Genomic DNA, 17,427 nt, shown 5'->3' with positions numbered 1-17,427 from the left:
TGGCTAGATTGTGCTTTCCGGCTTAGGAAACGCACTGCCTTGTGCCAGTTGCTAATACAAACGAACCCGGCGCTGCGTTCTGGGACTCTCCGCCCTGCACCTCCTTATCCCGAAACGGGAAAGTTTACATATTTCCATAGGCAGAGTGGGGAAGGGGGGCTTACAATCTCGTTCAACAAACGCGGGGTGGGGGGGAGAGAGGTGATGAATAGCACACGCGTAAAGAAAGTGGTTCGCTCGCACAATTGTATGGACAGGGCGCGCGCACACACACTCACACGCACGCACACACACACCCCAAAGTCCGTCCGAGCGGTATTTCGCGCCGAGCATGCAGAGGAACTCCCTTCTGCTCACCTTTCCGTACAGCTCCATTGCCACTCGAGGTTCCGAGATTCTCAGCAACGCCTGCTGCTAAAACGAGGTTAGGGTCTCACGCAGGAAGCGGAGCTAAACGCACACAACACAATGGATCGGGTGGGGGAGGGACGTGGAGAGTGCAGCTGATTTAGATAGATGGCTCCTTTTTCCTCCGGAGGAAAAGCGTGGAGTCTTCAAGTGGCAGCTGCAGAGAAAGGGCTGAGAATCTCCCGGCAAGTGCCAGGGGCGCGACTGCGCTGGGCAGCCCCTCCCGACGCCCCCCCCGCACCCTCCACCGTCATTAGCGCGCACACACAGGCGCTGCTGGCCGCAGGCTGCAGAGCTGATAGGGCACTGGGTTATTTACCCAAAGCAAGTCACATCAGATGAACACATTCATCACCGGAGCCCAGGAGCACCATCACAGAACGAGATAGGAGACCTCTATTAAGTTATCCTGTTCTGTCTTTAACGCAGTTATTCCTTACGTTGCAAATGCACTCATCCCAGATTAGTTCAAAAATGGTTTTGAAACCTAACCTTACTTTTGTTATACTTATTTCCCCCCTCACTTTGACTCCTATGTGTGCTATCCGTGTTCTCTACACCTACCTAGAAACAACCCTCTCCCTTTAAGAGTTCATCAGTCCAGTAATGAGTCCTGACTTTTGCATGAGGTCGAACTGATTATTATTGGAGGCAGAATGGGAAAAGAATCAACTCGATATTGGCTCAGAGGCATGGAAGTAATAACCGGAATCAGCTTGAAACTTCTTTGCATTACACAGAGCAGTGGAACAGAGGTTCTGAAACTCAAAGGTGCTTGAAAAATCTCTTGGGCGTGCGGGGGGGCGGGTATTTAAAATTCATATTCTCAGGACATGCATAGAGACTGACTCACGACTTGTGATGAGAAGTCCAGGAATTAGCATTTTAAATAAACACTCCAGCAATTCCCATGCAAGTGGTCCTTTGCTATAATTCGAGAAAGATTCCTTTAAAGAATTTGTATGTAAGAAATGTTCAAAGATACAAAGGTCAGAGAATTCACGGTTGACTCAATAATGCAACAACAATGTACTGGGAGCCTCCTGTATTTAAAATACTTCTTAATTTTAGGTTGTTGCTTTGTTTTTGTTTTTATACTCTGTTTTCCTTAAGAAATCTAAGATCTGTCTTCTTATTTTGTAATCACTGAGAATGGAATGCGATATTCCCAGGTGCATTGTTTTTATAACCCTTAGAAAAGACAATTAAAAATGTGCCACTCATAGTTGAAGTTATGTGATAGAGCAATTTCATTAAAATTAACTAATAACAAGTAAAAGGGAAGGGAACCCAGTATTATTATGTTTCAATGGTAGCACTTATTAGAAGTCTCAGTACTTAAAAAAAAAAAAAAAAAAGCTCCATGTAAAGGTGAATTTCTTTTTTTCCCCCAAAAGAAGTGCCAAAAAATAATACTGACACTTAAATATATATACTTATTTGGAATTTAATAAAAACCTGCACAGCTTTCTTCAGAAGAATTTCCTGTAATTTTAATACTATCATTACTTTCTAAAGTTATCAGAATTCAAAGAGTCTGTTATCATAGAACATATTTAAGTGTTTCAAATGATTATGTTAGACTTAATATCCTTTAAGAAGTTCATTCCTTCTTAACATTTTCTAAAAATGAAATACCTTTTCAGTTTCCTAGTATATCTTTTATTTGTGGAAGAACCTATAAGAATTGAGTTTAAAAAAAAAACTACAGTTCCAAAAAGTTTTGGGGAACCTATTTCTGTCCTGTTTCTCATACCTTTGTTGGGTGTATTTAAGTGGGTAGAGGGAACTTAAAAAAAGAAAAAAAAATAGCCAGGGATCAACTAAACATACAAAAGTGGACTGGAGCTGATTATCTCCCTAAAGTCAGGGCAAGAGCACTTCAGCTTTGCTTGAAATCAGGCCACCATCTGTGAGTTTCATTCTTAAGGTCACCAGATGGCTGCTGGAGCTCCAGCTCTCACATCCACATTCTAACCACAAAGAAGGAAGGATGATGAGCATTCCCCCATTCCTTTAAGTACACTAGGGCTCTTATATTACAGTCCCTAGAACTTAATCTTATGATCATACTTAATTGCAAGACAAAGGCTGAGAAATGTAGCTCCCATTCTGGGTGAATATATATGCTCAACTGAAAATCAGGAATTTCATCACAAAAGAAGAGAAGAACAAGTATTGAGAGATAGCTGATAGTCTTTACCACAGAGCATCAAAGGACCATAAAGTAAAATTTGCTGCTTTTTCCCCTTTGCCATTTTACTGAAATGTAAATGTCTAATTATTTAAAAATTTACCAATTGCCAGGGATCTCTGTAATTTAACAATCAAATCCTTAAAACCAAAGGATTACCTAAAAGTTAGAATATTCTGGTTGTTTTTTTGTTTAATATTTTATTTATTTTAAGTTGAGAGAGAGAACAGGGGGAGGGGTAAAGGGAGACGAAGAATCAGACACGGGGCTCAATCCCAGGACCCTAAGATCATGACCTGAGCCCAAGGTAGACGCTTAACCAACTGAGCCATGCAGGCACTCCAGAATATTCTCTTACTGGGGTAACAGGGAAAGAGGGAAGCCTTCTTCATGTACATATGAATCTGGAATTTGGAGTTGATATTAAAAAGATTTTAAAAGGCAGAATATAGTTAATAGAAGCCAAAAGGGCCACCAGTGAATGTCAGGGAATATGTAACATAAGCACCTCCCCATACTGGAATATAAAGCAGACTCAAAGGCCCTGAGGCCCAAGAAGACGACATGCCCAGAGTCACATGGATCATTAGAGGAGTAGGCTGGAATGAGAACTCTTAAATCTCTTTGAATTCAGGATTTTTTTTTATTGTTCCAAATCACTATTCATTATTATTTGGATTTTTACCACCCTGCATTTATTTAATATTTACCAGTATTTGGTTGTTTGTATTTATCTAGTTTATCTGTCATTTACTTTGTTGTTATCAGTCCATGTCTGTGTCAGATCTATTAAATGGTAAAATTCCATCAACTGCGATCAAATTGAGGTAATTTATTTGGCTAAAAAAGAGCCAAAACCAAAAATAATTATGTATGTCAATTAGTAGCGATGATATTGGTTAAATCAAAAATTGCAATATTTTGTTCATACCACTGATGTCATCTCTTTATTAGTACTTACACCAAAAATGGAAATGGCTGAAACTTAGTGTAAGAGATAAGAATACCCCTGGGGATTCACTTACTCCCTCGTGCAAGCTTTACTCAAATCCGTAGTGCAAGGATGTGGCTGGGTATTTAATCCTAGATATTTCTAAGACCCTCATTCGCAATCAAGCAGGAGGTTTTTCTGGCCTGAGCTCTGTTACCCTTGTCTAACTGTGTTAGGACTGGCTTTGCTTTCAACTCTGTGCAGCATCCATATCAAGAAATGCTATTGATTGTCTTGTGTTTGCTTTGGAAGAAATTAGACATCCCCATGATGTTATTGACTCCTTTTTAATTAAAAGTGAAAATTACTTTTAACTCATTCTTGCTCACAATGTTTTAAATCTCACAAATAATCAATATAAATAAGGTGCTTTAAAAAGTAAATAAATACATTCCAACTAAATAAGAAAAAAATGCTTTCTTTTTTAACATAAATACAGTATTGATAGCTAACCTTTCTTAACCATAGAATAGGTAGGTACTTTGCCTATATCATTCCACCTAATCTTCAATAAGATCTCAAGGTAATATTATTAATCTTACTTTACAAAGAAAATTAATAGAGAGATTAAGTATTTTGCCTAGGGATACCAAGCTAGTAAGATATTGGGCCAGGATTTAAAGCTCAGGATTATTTGAATCCAAAATTGAGAGTCCTGCCCAGAGTTTTTCTCATAAAAACTAATATTGCTTAAAAATAATTTGTTTTATAATATCTTACAAAAAAAGTTTTACTGGACATTGTTGTTGTTGTGGCTTTATTTGGGAATGAGAATACTACTTCTAGTCCACTCATGAAATCACTGGATTACTTACATGTTTTCATACAATACTCTTTAATTTGAAAACTGTTAACATATCCCAAAAAAATACTGATTCATTTGGTTCACAAGAAATACTTTCAAGGAACTTCACATCTTTTGGTAAAGTATATATATTATATTTCCAGCTTATAGAAGGCAGTTTTAAAATAAACAGATTATAATTATGCAAATTATGAGAAAAGAATAATATAAAATAATAATCCCCACATTTCATACAAAATACTCACCTACAGGTTTTGAACTGGTATCATGAGGAAAAGATAGGTGATCTACATCTCTATTAAGCCTGGTTTACTTCAAAAGAGACAGCATTATCTATTTAGAAAATCATTAGTCTTGTAAAGCTATTACAGATTTTGAAAATAATTTTATAATCAAGACCCAACTTAAATGACGAGAAGCTTAGATTAAGCTATCTCTAGGCTTCTAACCTATCAAAAGAGAGCCAAACCAACATACCTATTCTGAGAACAGAGAGTGGCCCCTCAGCATCACCTCTTAGAAGACTTGAAATAATGTGGGAGGGTACTATGGTGAAGGTGAGGGTGTGAGGATGGGGGAACAAGCTGGAAGAGTATGCTGTTGACATCCAGCCAGATTACCTGTGACCACCAGATGCCTTCAGGAGCTGGCTACCTAGAGTTACCTGTTCATCACTCTAAGCTAAGCTGACATCTCATAGCTAAGTCCAGCTAAGAAGAAGAATGAGGTTCACAAAAAACATCTATGACTTGAACTTCCATAGTATTTAAAAACCAACAGACTAGTACACCAAGGAATCTTATTTACTATTATTAATCTAGCTCAATGTGTCATTTTATACTCAAGAAATTAGGTTCCAGAAAGGTAAAATGACCTACCTAAAGTCCCACTGGTCATGTAGGACCATTGAAGGGCTCTGACTAATGTTGGAAAAAAAGATTATTCTGAAAGATTACAATTTATTAATATAGTCAATTTTTATGTGTATCAATAATTTCCATGAGCTATTTTTAGCCTTAGATATTATCCTTTAAAATAGAGAGTCAAAAAAAGGATAACACACCATCCTCATTCTCAAGGAAGTTCCAAAGTAGTTCAGGAGACCACATATGTAAACAGGTAACAGATAACCAGACATCAGTGTCAGAGATAATACAAAGCAGTGCCCGATAAGTTGCCTGCCCACTCTTATCATTAGTAACTGCTTTAAAGATTTACAGGAGAGAGTAATCAGTTCAAGGATATTTTATGGCAAGTAAAATATGTCTCTGGATAAAAAGATTGTCTACATGTAAATGTAGAATGGGAGATACAGACTAGGAGAACATCAGTGGAACTTAAAAGATTACGGAGTTCTTCTTTCTGAATTGGCAGATAAAAAAATCAAGGATCAAAGATGGGCAATGACTCATCTAACAACAGCCTCATTAATAACAGAGCCAGGACTGATATACAATTCACATGACATCAAGACCAGTGTCCTCTGTCGATATAAATATTTCAACAATCATTACTTCAGACTTGAATGCTTATTTGTTGTCTCATAACTTGATCAAACTTTTGTTCAAAAATCATGATATTACCAACATTAACTCAGAAGTCAAAACCTCCTCCAGAAGGATATGTGATCCGATAGTGCTCTCCCCTATGGTGGTTGAGAAACAGGGTATAAAATCTGAGGAGAGTTGAAGTATAATAGGTTCTTCTTCAAACAGGGACTTTACAACATTTTAAATTTTAGTATTTTTAAAATGTGATATAATAATTAAGCTTCAGAACCAAGGTTTTACTATTTTTCTAACTAAAATTAATTTCAACCCAAGTCCTCACATATTAGGACGGTTACAAGTTCAGGATCAGATGATTTGACAAGAACAGGAGTGAGGGTTTCTCCTTCCTTCTTCCTTGGATTGCACACGAACCTTGGAGGATAGACAGGACAGTAAAATGGTACAGGTCAGACATCTTTGACAGTCATTCTTTCTCACGTTAACATGGCCCCCTGTACAAGCAGGTAACCTCATTTTCCTCAGGCCAAACTAAGCCACAGAGATCTTGGTCCAAGTCCCAAGGTCCTAAGCACATAGTGTATCAGTTTGCTTTGCTATGTAAGAAACAAGCTCTAAATTTAGGAATTTATATAACAATCATTCTCAGTTCATGATTCTCTGGGTTGACAACTGAGACTGGACTTTGTTAAACAGCCCTTTCTGTCTCCGTTGGGTTCACACATACTTCTGCGGCCTACTACCAGTCAGTAAAAGCCTTTGTTTCTTGGCATTATTTGGGTATCGAAAGAGGAATGGGGGAAAGACTAGGCCATGTGTCTTTCGCCATCTAGTAGGCCATCTTGAATCTCTATGCATAGCAGCTTTTCAGGGTTCTAAGAGAAAAAAATAGAAACATACAAGGTCTCTTGAGGCCTAGATTCAGAACCAGCATTGCACCCCTTCTGCTACATTATATTGGTCAGAAGTAGTAACAATTTAGCTCAGACTCAAGAAATAGAGAAAATAAACTCTACTTCTTAGTGAGAGGAACTGCAAAGTCACGTTTCAAAAAGACTCAGGTACAGGAAAACAGGGAGCATGTGGCAATTGCTACAAACTACAACACACAGGCCAGCATTGCACTGGGGATCCACCACTTCAAAGGTTCCACATTCCCATAAGCCCCTGACTCTGCTGCTCTTGACACAGAACTCCCACTGCCTTCCTGACTTGAGGAATCTATCAACCTCTAAGGACCTCTCTTCAACCTTCAATCACAGTACTTCTGCTGATTAGTTCTCTCTTTAAGAAATCCAGTTTAATTATTTACACAGATCTAAGCCTTTAATATCAAAAATGTGTCTAGAAAATTCCTCCTGGTGCAACCAAAATGGATGATTAACTTCTCTGTTAACTATCCCAGAAAGCAAGGAAGTTAGGAATTCATGGGCAGAAGAACTCACAGGCCTTACCACACCGAATGCAAAGAAAGAACACCTTTCATTCTCCTTTGATCATGTTATGGACAAAGAGGGGATTCAGTCATTTCATAATAGCTATTCTCACATTTAATTCTCAGTCTCCCTGACACAAAATTTTTAGAAAACTTGAGCTAGAAAGATTATCAATCATCTTCAAAACAAATATCCGTGAGCAATATTTTGGCCATGAAGGTGTTATCATGTCAAATAAATCTTTTTCTTCTAACTGATCCTTTAGCTCTTTCACAATCTGAGTATACGTGTTCCTGAAAGGAGAAATATTATATCATTATGAAGCACATATTTAACTCTGGTTGAAACAATTATAGTTGAAGTACAATTTTCTCTATATTGCCATGACTTTTTGAAAGATGCATTTTCTTGATTTTATTTGCTAGTAACTCTGATGTAAACAACATTTTTCCTGCATAGTAACAAAGATCTCTTCTAGGAGAAGCATGTTAAACTATCAAAAATCACATTAAGCATACAATCCATACCAGGATAAATTAGCAGCATTTTTTAAGAAGGCCAGAGTGCACTATAGGAAGGAGAAAGAGGGTGAGGGAGCCATATATTCCTAAGGCTTACTTTATACTAGAGACTCTACTGGACATTTCACACCGTTTAACTTAATTTTTATATTAGTAAGGTACAAATATGATTGTTGTCGGTATCAACAGGAAAAGATGGCACAAACTGTAGAAAAATTAATACAGGAGTTATCTGCAGAGCTGTCGGCAATGTTAGTAGAAACCACCACAGGAAAGTTGGATACCCTGGGACTAGAATCAGCAGGGACCCAGAGAAAAGTTATAACCAGGTGGCCATGGCCCAGGAAGAGGGTATTCATTGGAACTAGGAGAAATTGCTTTAAAGATGGAGCCTGCAGTGGAGGAAATTAACCAACCCTCCTACCCTCTGCCTCCTGCTAGCTCCCCATTGGCTGAACCCAATCAAAAGCCAGAGCCATGGAGCCTATAAACACAGTTCATGTACTCAGCCTCCTAAGACACAGCAGGGTGGAGAAGGTGGACTAGGGCAGAGAAGGAGGGAAAATAGGAGGTTTCCACACATTATCCTATTTAAATGATGAACAAATTGAGAATCAAAGGAAGGCTAACTTCTGCAGGTCATAGAGGCAAAATAGAATTTAAACTCAGATCTTTACTAGTTCTCATTGCATTTCACATGCTAATTACCCTGCTGAGCTTGGTAGAGAGAAAGAATACTTTCATTTTCATCATAAGGAGCTTTTTCCAAAATTCCAATTCTATTTCCCTCTTTTAACTTGCATATTCTAACATCCCCAAGACTACACAGTGAGAGATGGTTACTTGCATCATCACCTGTCAACTGGACCCTTGAGGAAACTCTATATACCATCTCTCTTTCATCTACTTTGTGATTCCTAGTAAGAAAAATCTCACCACTGAGTGCTTTAATTACTCAAATCAACAAATATTTACAATTGCTTAATTTGCATCACAGTTGTTTTCAGCACTATAGAAGACACAACAGACATACATGACATGGCCTGTACCTTTCAGCGCCTATAATCTTGTTCAGTTTTTTGTTTTGTTTGTTCATCTGTTTTTAAAGGCATTATATGCTCCAGGAGACCAGGGCTTCTGTTTGACCTAGATGAATGGCTGGCATATCGTAGGTGCTTAATAAAATTTGATGAATTAATGAAAAATAAAAAGAAATAAAATAGTGAAAATCAAATATAAGGAAGCTCATAAAGATGTGTCAGGGGTTAGGAGGCTTGGGAAGGATGAAGATCAGGGACAATCACGAAGATTAAGGAAACTCTGTTGAAAATGGAGCTATTCAGGAGCACCTGGGTGGCTCAGTGGTTGAGCGTCTGTCTTTGGCTCAGGTCGTGATCCCGAGGTCGTGATCCCCCACATTGGCCTTCCCATAGGGGGCCTGTTTCTCCCTCTGCCTATGTCTCTGCCTCTGTGTGTGTGTGTGTGCCTCTCATGAATAAATAAAATCTTTTTTTTTTTTTAAATGGAGACGTTCAGGGGAACTTGGAAATATGGATGGGTTTTAATAAATATGAATGGAAAAGACATTCTGGTATTTTACAAGGGGACTTTGAGCACTTGAAGGAGGAAATGGTTCAGGGGACTAGGTTTTTTCTACAAGAAATCAAGGCAAACAGGATCAAAGGGAGAAGTTTGCTCTGGAGAAACCCAGTATACCCCTTCTAGTGCCTTTATGGATCTTCGCCTCCTCCCACTCCAGAGCACCTCCTTTTCTCAACAATACCTGCTGTTTTGGGTTGGATGATATTCGGGAAAACCTGCCTATCTAGCCTTCTTTCTTAACATAAGTCTTTCTTTAGTGACTTCTAGCGCTAAACTAAGAGTTTGTTTTAAGATCTCAGCTTAACTGTCCCTGCCTCTGGGAAGTTTTCCTTGAAACTTCCAGGCTCCAAGCATATTCCTCCCTGAGCTCCTATTATATTCAGAGTTTCTGCCATCAGAGCACTTACTGGAGTGTATTAAGGTGGCTTATAGTATGGTTTCCTTCTTCACAGTTAGTGTGGCAGGAGGCATGGGACTGTCTCCCTGTTGCCATACAATATGTGAAGGGCTTTGTGCAACCAATGAGCCATAGGAAAGATTTTAAGCTATTTTATGAATATGATTCTACTTATTTTTTTCTCAAATAGGTGATTTTTTTTTTTTTTTTTTTTTTTTTTTGTGAAAGGATTTTTGTAATCCTGAAAATTACATTGTAAATGTAGCTAAGAGTAGGAGTAATGTGGTTTGGGATACAGGGTGTCCAACCTTGGACCTTGTTTTGCCCAGGACTAAGGGCTCCTTGGGGTATGGGGTTATTAGTGCTAAATCCCCAAAAGTCCCAGGCAAACTGTGGTGAGTTGGTCCCATCCTACTGGGAGATGAAAAATAACATTATGTTTCCACATATGTTTCCATTATGTTTCATTATGCTACGCTTATAAACCTGAGCTAAGATTGTGTTAGTGCTGTAAAGTGTAATTTCTGACCTCGCTTTTTCATCCATTGACTAATGGAACATTATGTCTCAGTAGAAAAGCACTCACCCTGTGAATAGTAGCCAAAGCTGAGAATTCTTAGGCTCTGTCAATTCATGTTGCTTTTAGCATACCACAATAATTGTTTCTCTCAAAGTCACCTGTTAGGCCTTGTGATATAACTAACTGTACAAACTTCCAAGCAGGGAGTTTGCCCTTCAGGTGTTTCATTACAGATGGATTCATAAGAAGTGTTTTTGTGGTGGTTCTTGTTAATTCCCAGAAGCTACTTGAGGGAGAATTACCACCGTCCCTCAGAGGAGATACTCCATTGGAACATAGGATTCATACCCAAGCACTTCAACACTATTTGAATTGAACCCAAGTGAACTGAATTTTGGTTCAATTTACTCCATTATTTCTTTATTGAGTCTCTTGGTTTTCCTGTAGAAAAAACGGGATGGGGGGCTGGTAGGTGATACAACAAAGATAAAAATCATATAAGATTTTGAAGAATTAATTTTCTTACTCAGGAAATGAGGTGGATGGAATATATAATGTTGGAAGTACTCTCCAGTCTAACACTCAAAGCCAGGAGAGAAGCAGCTACTCAGCTTTTTCATTTGTTTGGAATCCATGAAATGATTATTAAGCTTAACTCAGGCAACTTGAGTGATTTTCTGGAACAGCAGGGATACTGACACACACACAAAAATCCCCCCTATGAGTTTTATGTTTTATATGCTTGTGAATGATGGAAGCTTAAAATCCTAGCCTATCTGTTGTTTTATTCTTATGGATCTCAGGCACAAATCAGACAAAGACAATCCTAAATCATTCTTTTGAGGCAGAAGTCTACTAGCGTGTGCAATCGCTGGCTTCTCAGGAGTTTACTAAGCTTTTTACATGGGCTGTTTTATCATTTTCTCTTCACATAAAACCCACAAAGTATATATATATATATTATGATTATCTTTGTAGCTGAAAAAATCAATCAAGTCATGACAAGTTTAGGAAGCTCGTTTTTTTGCGAGCAAAAATGTAAGGGTTAAAATAATTCAGGTGTATGACCCATGCTTATCGACCATGCCACAGGTCTGCCACATGAGACAATAGGTAGCCCCAGCCTTCTGCAATAAGAAACGGTCAGCACAATAGTTTTTGAAATTCTTGGGTAATTCCCTATAGCATCAAAGAGGTAGCTTTGGTATTTGTTTTAAGTGCAACATTTCTGAGTTCCTTAATTTTTAAGAAAAAATTATTCCCACACTAGTTGTTGTCCTCATTTGGTGCATTGTTAGTTGTCCTCATTAGGTGCATTTTCAGAAACCAAATCCTGGGGCACCTGTGTGGCTCAGTTGGTTGAGCATCAAACTCTTGGTTTTGCCTTAGGCCCTGATCTCAGAGTTATGAGATTGAGCCCCACGTCAGGCTCTGTACTCAGCACAGAGTCAGCTTCATATTCTCTCTTCTCTCCCTCTGCCCTTCTTGTTTGTGCTCTCACTCTCAAGTCAATAAATCTTAAAAGAGAGAGAGAAGAGAGAGAGAGAGAGAGAAATCAAATCCTGTAAAGCTCTCCTATCCAAGAATCTCCGTTCTTTTACAACATAAATTTTGAATTAAGAAGAATATCAACAGGAAAGATACTGAAAATAGAACATTGTATATGAATTTTAAAGGATGAAACCATGTATTTTCAAAGTCACTATTTTCTGAAATTTGTTAGGATCACAGTTTTTTTTTTCACTCTTGAGTGACTGTTTTTGTCACTGTTGTTATTGTTGTTTTGCTTTTTATTAAGTTTTTTTATTTTAATTCCCAGTATTGTTAGCATACATTGTTATATTAGTTTCAAGTATGTAAGATGACAGTTTTTCATAGAACATACATGTTTCTTTTTAATGTTATGTTTCTTATGTCCGAATAAAATCCTTACCCTTTTATAATTCAGTAACATTCACTCAATTCCTTGCAAAGTGAAATGTGTGGTACAAAATTTTTGAAGAAAAAGTAAAGTAATAAAGTACTAATTCCTTACATCTTTGTAGCGACTGTGATACAAGCATTATTGTCATAATTCTCACATTACAGATGAGGAAACAAAACCAAAGGTAAAGTGAATTGCCTAGAGTACCTATCAAGCAAATGGAAGAGCCTAAATTGGAAGCTAGTTTTGTGACAGAAGCAATGATTTAAATTGGGCCTGAGAGCCATACCAGGAAATACGAGGTCATTCCCCAGGTCATTACTCCAGCACTTGGGATTCTTTTTTTTATTATTATTTTTATTTTATTTATTTATTTATGATACAGAGAGAGAGAGGCAGAGACACAGGCAGAGGGAGAAGCAGGCTCCATGCACCAGGAGCCCGACGTGGGATTTGATCCCGGGTCTCCAGGATCGTGCCCTGGGCCAAAGGCAGGTGCTAAACCGCTGCGCCACCCAGGGATCCCAGCACTTGAGATTCTATGGGAACCAAGCAGTTAGACCTTACAGAAATAAATGTTACCATTAAAAAGGAGTAACTTCTGGGGCACCTTGGTGGCTCAGTCAGTTAAGCGTTCAACTCTTGATTTTGGCTCAGGCCACAATCTCAGGGTTGTGAGTCGGAGGCCAGTGTCAGGCTCCATCAGGCTTTGTACTGAGCATGGAGCCTTCTTAGGATTCTCTCTTTCCCTCTTCCTCTAGCCTCCCCTAGCTGCTCTTGCATGAGCGTGCTTTCTCTCTCTCTCAAACAAATAAATAAATAAAAATAAAAAGGAGTCATTCCTATTGTAAGCATTCATCAAGGCCCTGAGGCTCTTTCCCTAACAGTATCAGTCTTCTATAGTCAATCCTAAATCTTCATACTATTTTCACTGATGCTGGAACAATTTTGGATTAATTAAATACATCTAGATGAAAAATATATATATTGCTCATCAAGGAGTTTTAAGCAGGGTGATTTGCCTTATGGCAAGATGGCCCTGCCCACATAAAATAAAACTCTTATTATTAATAAAAGGAGAAGAATACAACCTTTTTATTAGATTATTTGCCACTGACAAGTCACTTCTATATTGGTGATGCTGCTGATTCTTGACACAATCTTTTAGGTAGAAAGATACACTGTTTTTAATTATGTTGTGTACTTCTATGGTTGAAGGTAGTCTAAGGAAACACTTGTAAGTGAATTCTTCATATGATTTATAAATTTGTATAAAATTTCAGTGTTTCAATGTTGAAACAATGTTTCAATTTTGTTTCATTATCTACAGATTTACACTGATATTTCTCTCATTAATTCCCTTATAACTGATGATTATAATTCTGGTGATTAAATTTAATACAGAAACTTAAAGGTTACAAAATAATATCCCCATATTTTAATTTTACTTTATGGCACCAAGAGAGTCTGAAACTAAAGTAGAAGAGTAATCACTAAGATTCACATTTTTTTATTACCCTGTTTTTATAAAGAACTATATATATATATATCTTTTGGCAAAAAGTTAGTTCCTAGGAAAATCATGATGCTTGCTGTGGATAATCAGAAGTTCAAGTTCATACTCAGACAAACCAATACAGAGAAATAAATATAAATCTAATGTCATGGACTATCAAGATTTACTAAGTCACTATTTACTAAGAGGCAGCAGATACCGAAAGCTAATTCTACAACATCCAAAGATGGGAATGCAAGTTCAGCTATTCAATTTTCAGAGTAAGAAATGTTGATGAGCCTCTTGGTTTCTGTGGGCCTTTATTTTCCCATCTGTAACACACGGTCAGCCATAGCCTCAGTGACGATTGATGTTATGTTCACTGTGAAGAGTTATACTGATGGGAGTGATGGCCAAAGGACCTGAGATAGACCTGAGTTGGGGGAGGACATTCTAACAGCGAGCAAATTGGCAAAATAGTCTAGGTTTATAGGGAGAAATATGTCACCTACATTGAATGATTACAGTATGACAAGGCAAATGGCACAACTGTCCACGTGGGCATTCATCGAACAAGGTGGTTATCACTAGACTAGAACTGGACAAAGACCAGCATAAAGATCCTTGAATGTAAAGCTAAATCTCACCAAGTAGGAAAAAAAAAGAAGGGAAGGGAAATATAAGGAAAAAAGAATTGAGAAGATGCAGGAATAAATAATCTTACATATCGCTATCAAAAAAATACTCTAAAAATAAAAAAATTTAAATGCTGGACAAGTTATTGAATCGAGGCTCAATGTCCTTGTTTGTAAAACAAGAAGAATGCTACTAGCTACCTTATATGACTTTCTCTTCAGGATTAGATGAAAGGACGTGCACATGTGAAAATGCTATTCCAATCATAAAGCACATGCTAGCCAGACCACTTTAGTAGTGAAAGGGAGCACATCTACAATTGAAAGATACTTTGATATCTTTGGATCCCAACTGCTTCACATTCACATATGAATTGTGGAGAAAAATAATCCTACAGAAGGCTAATGTGTAAGTCACGTTTTTAACCTGATTAGAAAACCAGCATCTGGTATTTTGCAGGCTCTCCTCCTTTCCCACATTGGATATGCCAGGGCTGCTCTAGGTTATATCCTCATCTCTTTCCTACTCTCTCTCTACTATTTTAGGCCATCTCATCCACACCCACTTTAGTCTCCATTGATCTAACAATGCCTCCTACATCCTATTTTGAGCCCAGATCTTTTCCTGCCCTTTAGACTGGTATAGTCAACTGCCTACTGGATATTTCCATCTGTATGTACAAAGATACTTCAAACATAGCAGGACCAAACAGCCCTCTTCCCTCTTCCACCTGTGCCCCTTCTCTTTAGTCTCCATCTTTTTGAATGATTACATCATCCACTTAGTTGCTCAGATCAGAAATTTTGGCTTGACATTGACTTTTCAATCTCCATTATTCCTCAAATTCAATCAATCACCAAGTATTGTCCTATCCACTATCCAATTAAATCCTCTCCATTTCTATTGTTTTCTACCCAGACTATGTCACCATCATTAGACTTTTGAATTATTGTTTCTTGTCCCCAATCTCCATTTTCTCCCAGTACATTCTCCATATTGCATCCTGAATGAGCATCCTGAAATCCAAAGTTAATCAAGTATTCCTTATGCTTAAAACCTTCTAATGGTTTCCCCATGCCCAGCAACCTCACATGGCTCACAAGGCCTTCATGATTTAGCTTCTGCTTATTCTCAAAGCCTTCCTCTCATTTACCTTCATACTCTATAGACCAGTTTTACTGAGTCTCTTCCATTATGCTATATTTCCTTTTGCCTCTATACTTTAGTAGAGGCTAGATCTTCTGCTTGAAACACTGTGTCATTACTCTTCCTGCAAAACATATACACACACATATACACATACTGACTGTACTCTCTTAATTCATAGTTAATTTTTTAACTCTGAAATTAAACATTCCATCACTTAGGGCACTTTTCCTTACCTATCCCATTCTGAAGTCTAGGCTAGGTATTTCCCAATATATTCCTTGTACTTCTACCATTATAAAATTGTAATCACCAGATTATTCCCATGTCATCTGCACTAAACCATACAATTGCTAAGGACCTCTGTCACATACTAACTATGCAATCTTGATCAAGTTAACTAATTTCTCTGTGCCTATATTTCTTTATTTGGGCATGGAGAGGATGACAGTCCTTACTGCCTTAGGTTATGAGCACCAAACAAATGAATAATTACAAATGGTATACAGCAGTGCCTGGCATTTTGTAAACTCTTAATAAATGTTGGTTGTTATTATTTAGAGCCATTTTGACACATGAAAGGGGCTTCACTGTGAATAAAGATGTAGCACGTATAAAACAAAGGAAAATCTGTTTTTGCTCCATTGTCTCAGGAAGGTGGTTTGGGCTGAAGAATAGGAGCTGGAAGCTCTGAGCAACTGTAAGTTATGAGGTCACCCTGTAGGTGTAGTGTGGAGTTGTGTATTTCTTTACATTTTGCCAATGGAAAGCTGCCTAATATGTCCTCATGCACTCTTCCCATTGCCCCTGCTCTGAGATAATTGGATTGACCTAGCTGGTGGAAGAGCTGTGTCTGGGTGAATTACGAGTTTGGCATTTATCTGATTTAGACAGTTCCCTTAGCAAGAGAAGCATGGGCTTGCTGGAAAATACTGCAGCCACAATCCTTGTGTGAGCTCTCAGGTCATGTCACTCCTGTGGATGGCTTGCCACCACCTCAACATTATTCTGTACACATTTTCAATCTTTGCTGGGTTGTCCCTGGAAAAGGGCAAAGAGAAAACTGCAGGCAAAAAATAATTTTATTGTCCCCTTGCTTGACCACTTTGAACTTGAAATATTGATAAAATGAGTTCCTCCAACTGAGCTTATAGTTCCCATGCCTCAATAAAAGTGTAACTTTCACCTACTGTATCCACTTTGTTGGAAGATAACTCCTTTGTTCATTTTATTCTGTACGCCCAGTATTTACTTCATTTATACAATCTTCTACTGAGATTTTACGGGCCCATTTTTTTTCTTTCAGATGTGACTCTATATTCCTTGAGCTTCTATTTTTATAAGCAGTCTAAACTCTTGAAAACCCTGAATAATTATAAAATGGTATCAAAATAAATTATCTCTGAGTCATAAGCTTCTGATATAAAAAGAAAACCTTTTCAGTTTTTGCCTTTTTTAAATGATGAAGTGTTTTTGTACAAGTTACATGAGTATAACTTAGATTTTAAAAATTCAGATAAACAAAAGGGGAAATTTTAAAGTATCTAAAGTACTACCACAGATAGATAACCTCTTGTTTTATTGGGTTTTCCCAGAATTATCAATCTGAACTATGTAAAAAACAGGAGCCTCATGCTTTAACTTTATATGCAAATAATGCATTTCTACATTACTTTATTTAAGATACATTATTATTTTAATGGTGTCATGATTTTATGCTATATTTATCATATCTTTATCACTAAATAATAGTTATACACACATACATACACACATATCTGTGTGTATCTGTTTACTGACCTTCTCTCCATTCGTCTCTCTATATAGTCCAATGCTATTCTCAG

At 37.7% G+C, this 17,427-nt stretch overlaps 1 protein-coding gene across 1 annotated transcript in view; it reads right to left on the bottom strand.

The window, feature by feature from the left end:
• The window catches only part of RAB3C (RAB3C, member RAS oncogene family), a 273,189-nt gene extending 272,569 nt beyond the window's left edge, over positions 1-620 (bottom strand). Inside the window, exon 1 of the mRNA XM_038530649.1 lies at positions 358-620. Coding sequence (XP_038386577.1) covers positions 358-375 — 18 coding nt within the window. The 5' untranslated portion in view covers positions 376-620. The remainder of the gene's footprint in view (positions 1-357) is intronic.
• Positions 621-17,427: the final 16,807 nt, after the last annotated feature.

This window comes from Canis lupus, chromosome 2 (assembly GCF_011100685.1).
Source record: "Canis lupus familiaris isolate Mischka breed German Shepherd chromosome 2, alternate assembly UU_Cfam_GSD_1.0, whole genome shotgun sequence".
Taxonomy (NCBI): Eukaryota; Metazoa; Chordata; class Mammalia; order Carnivora; family Canidae; genus Canis; species Canis lupus.
Note: the sequence above shows the minus strand (reverse complement) of the source record. Positions and strands in the feature narration are given on the sequence as shown.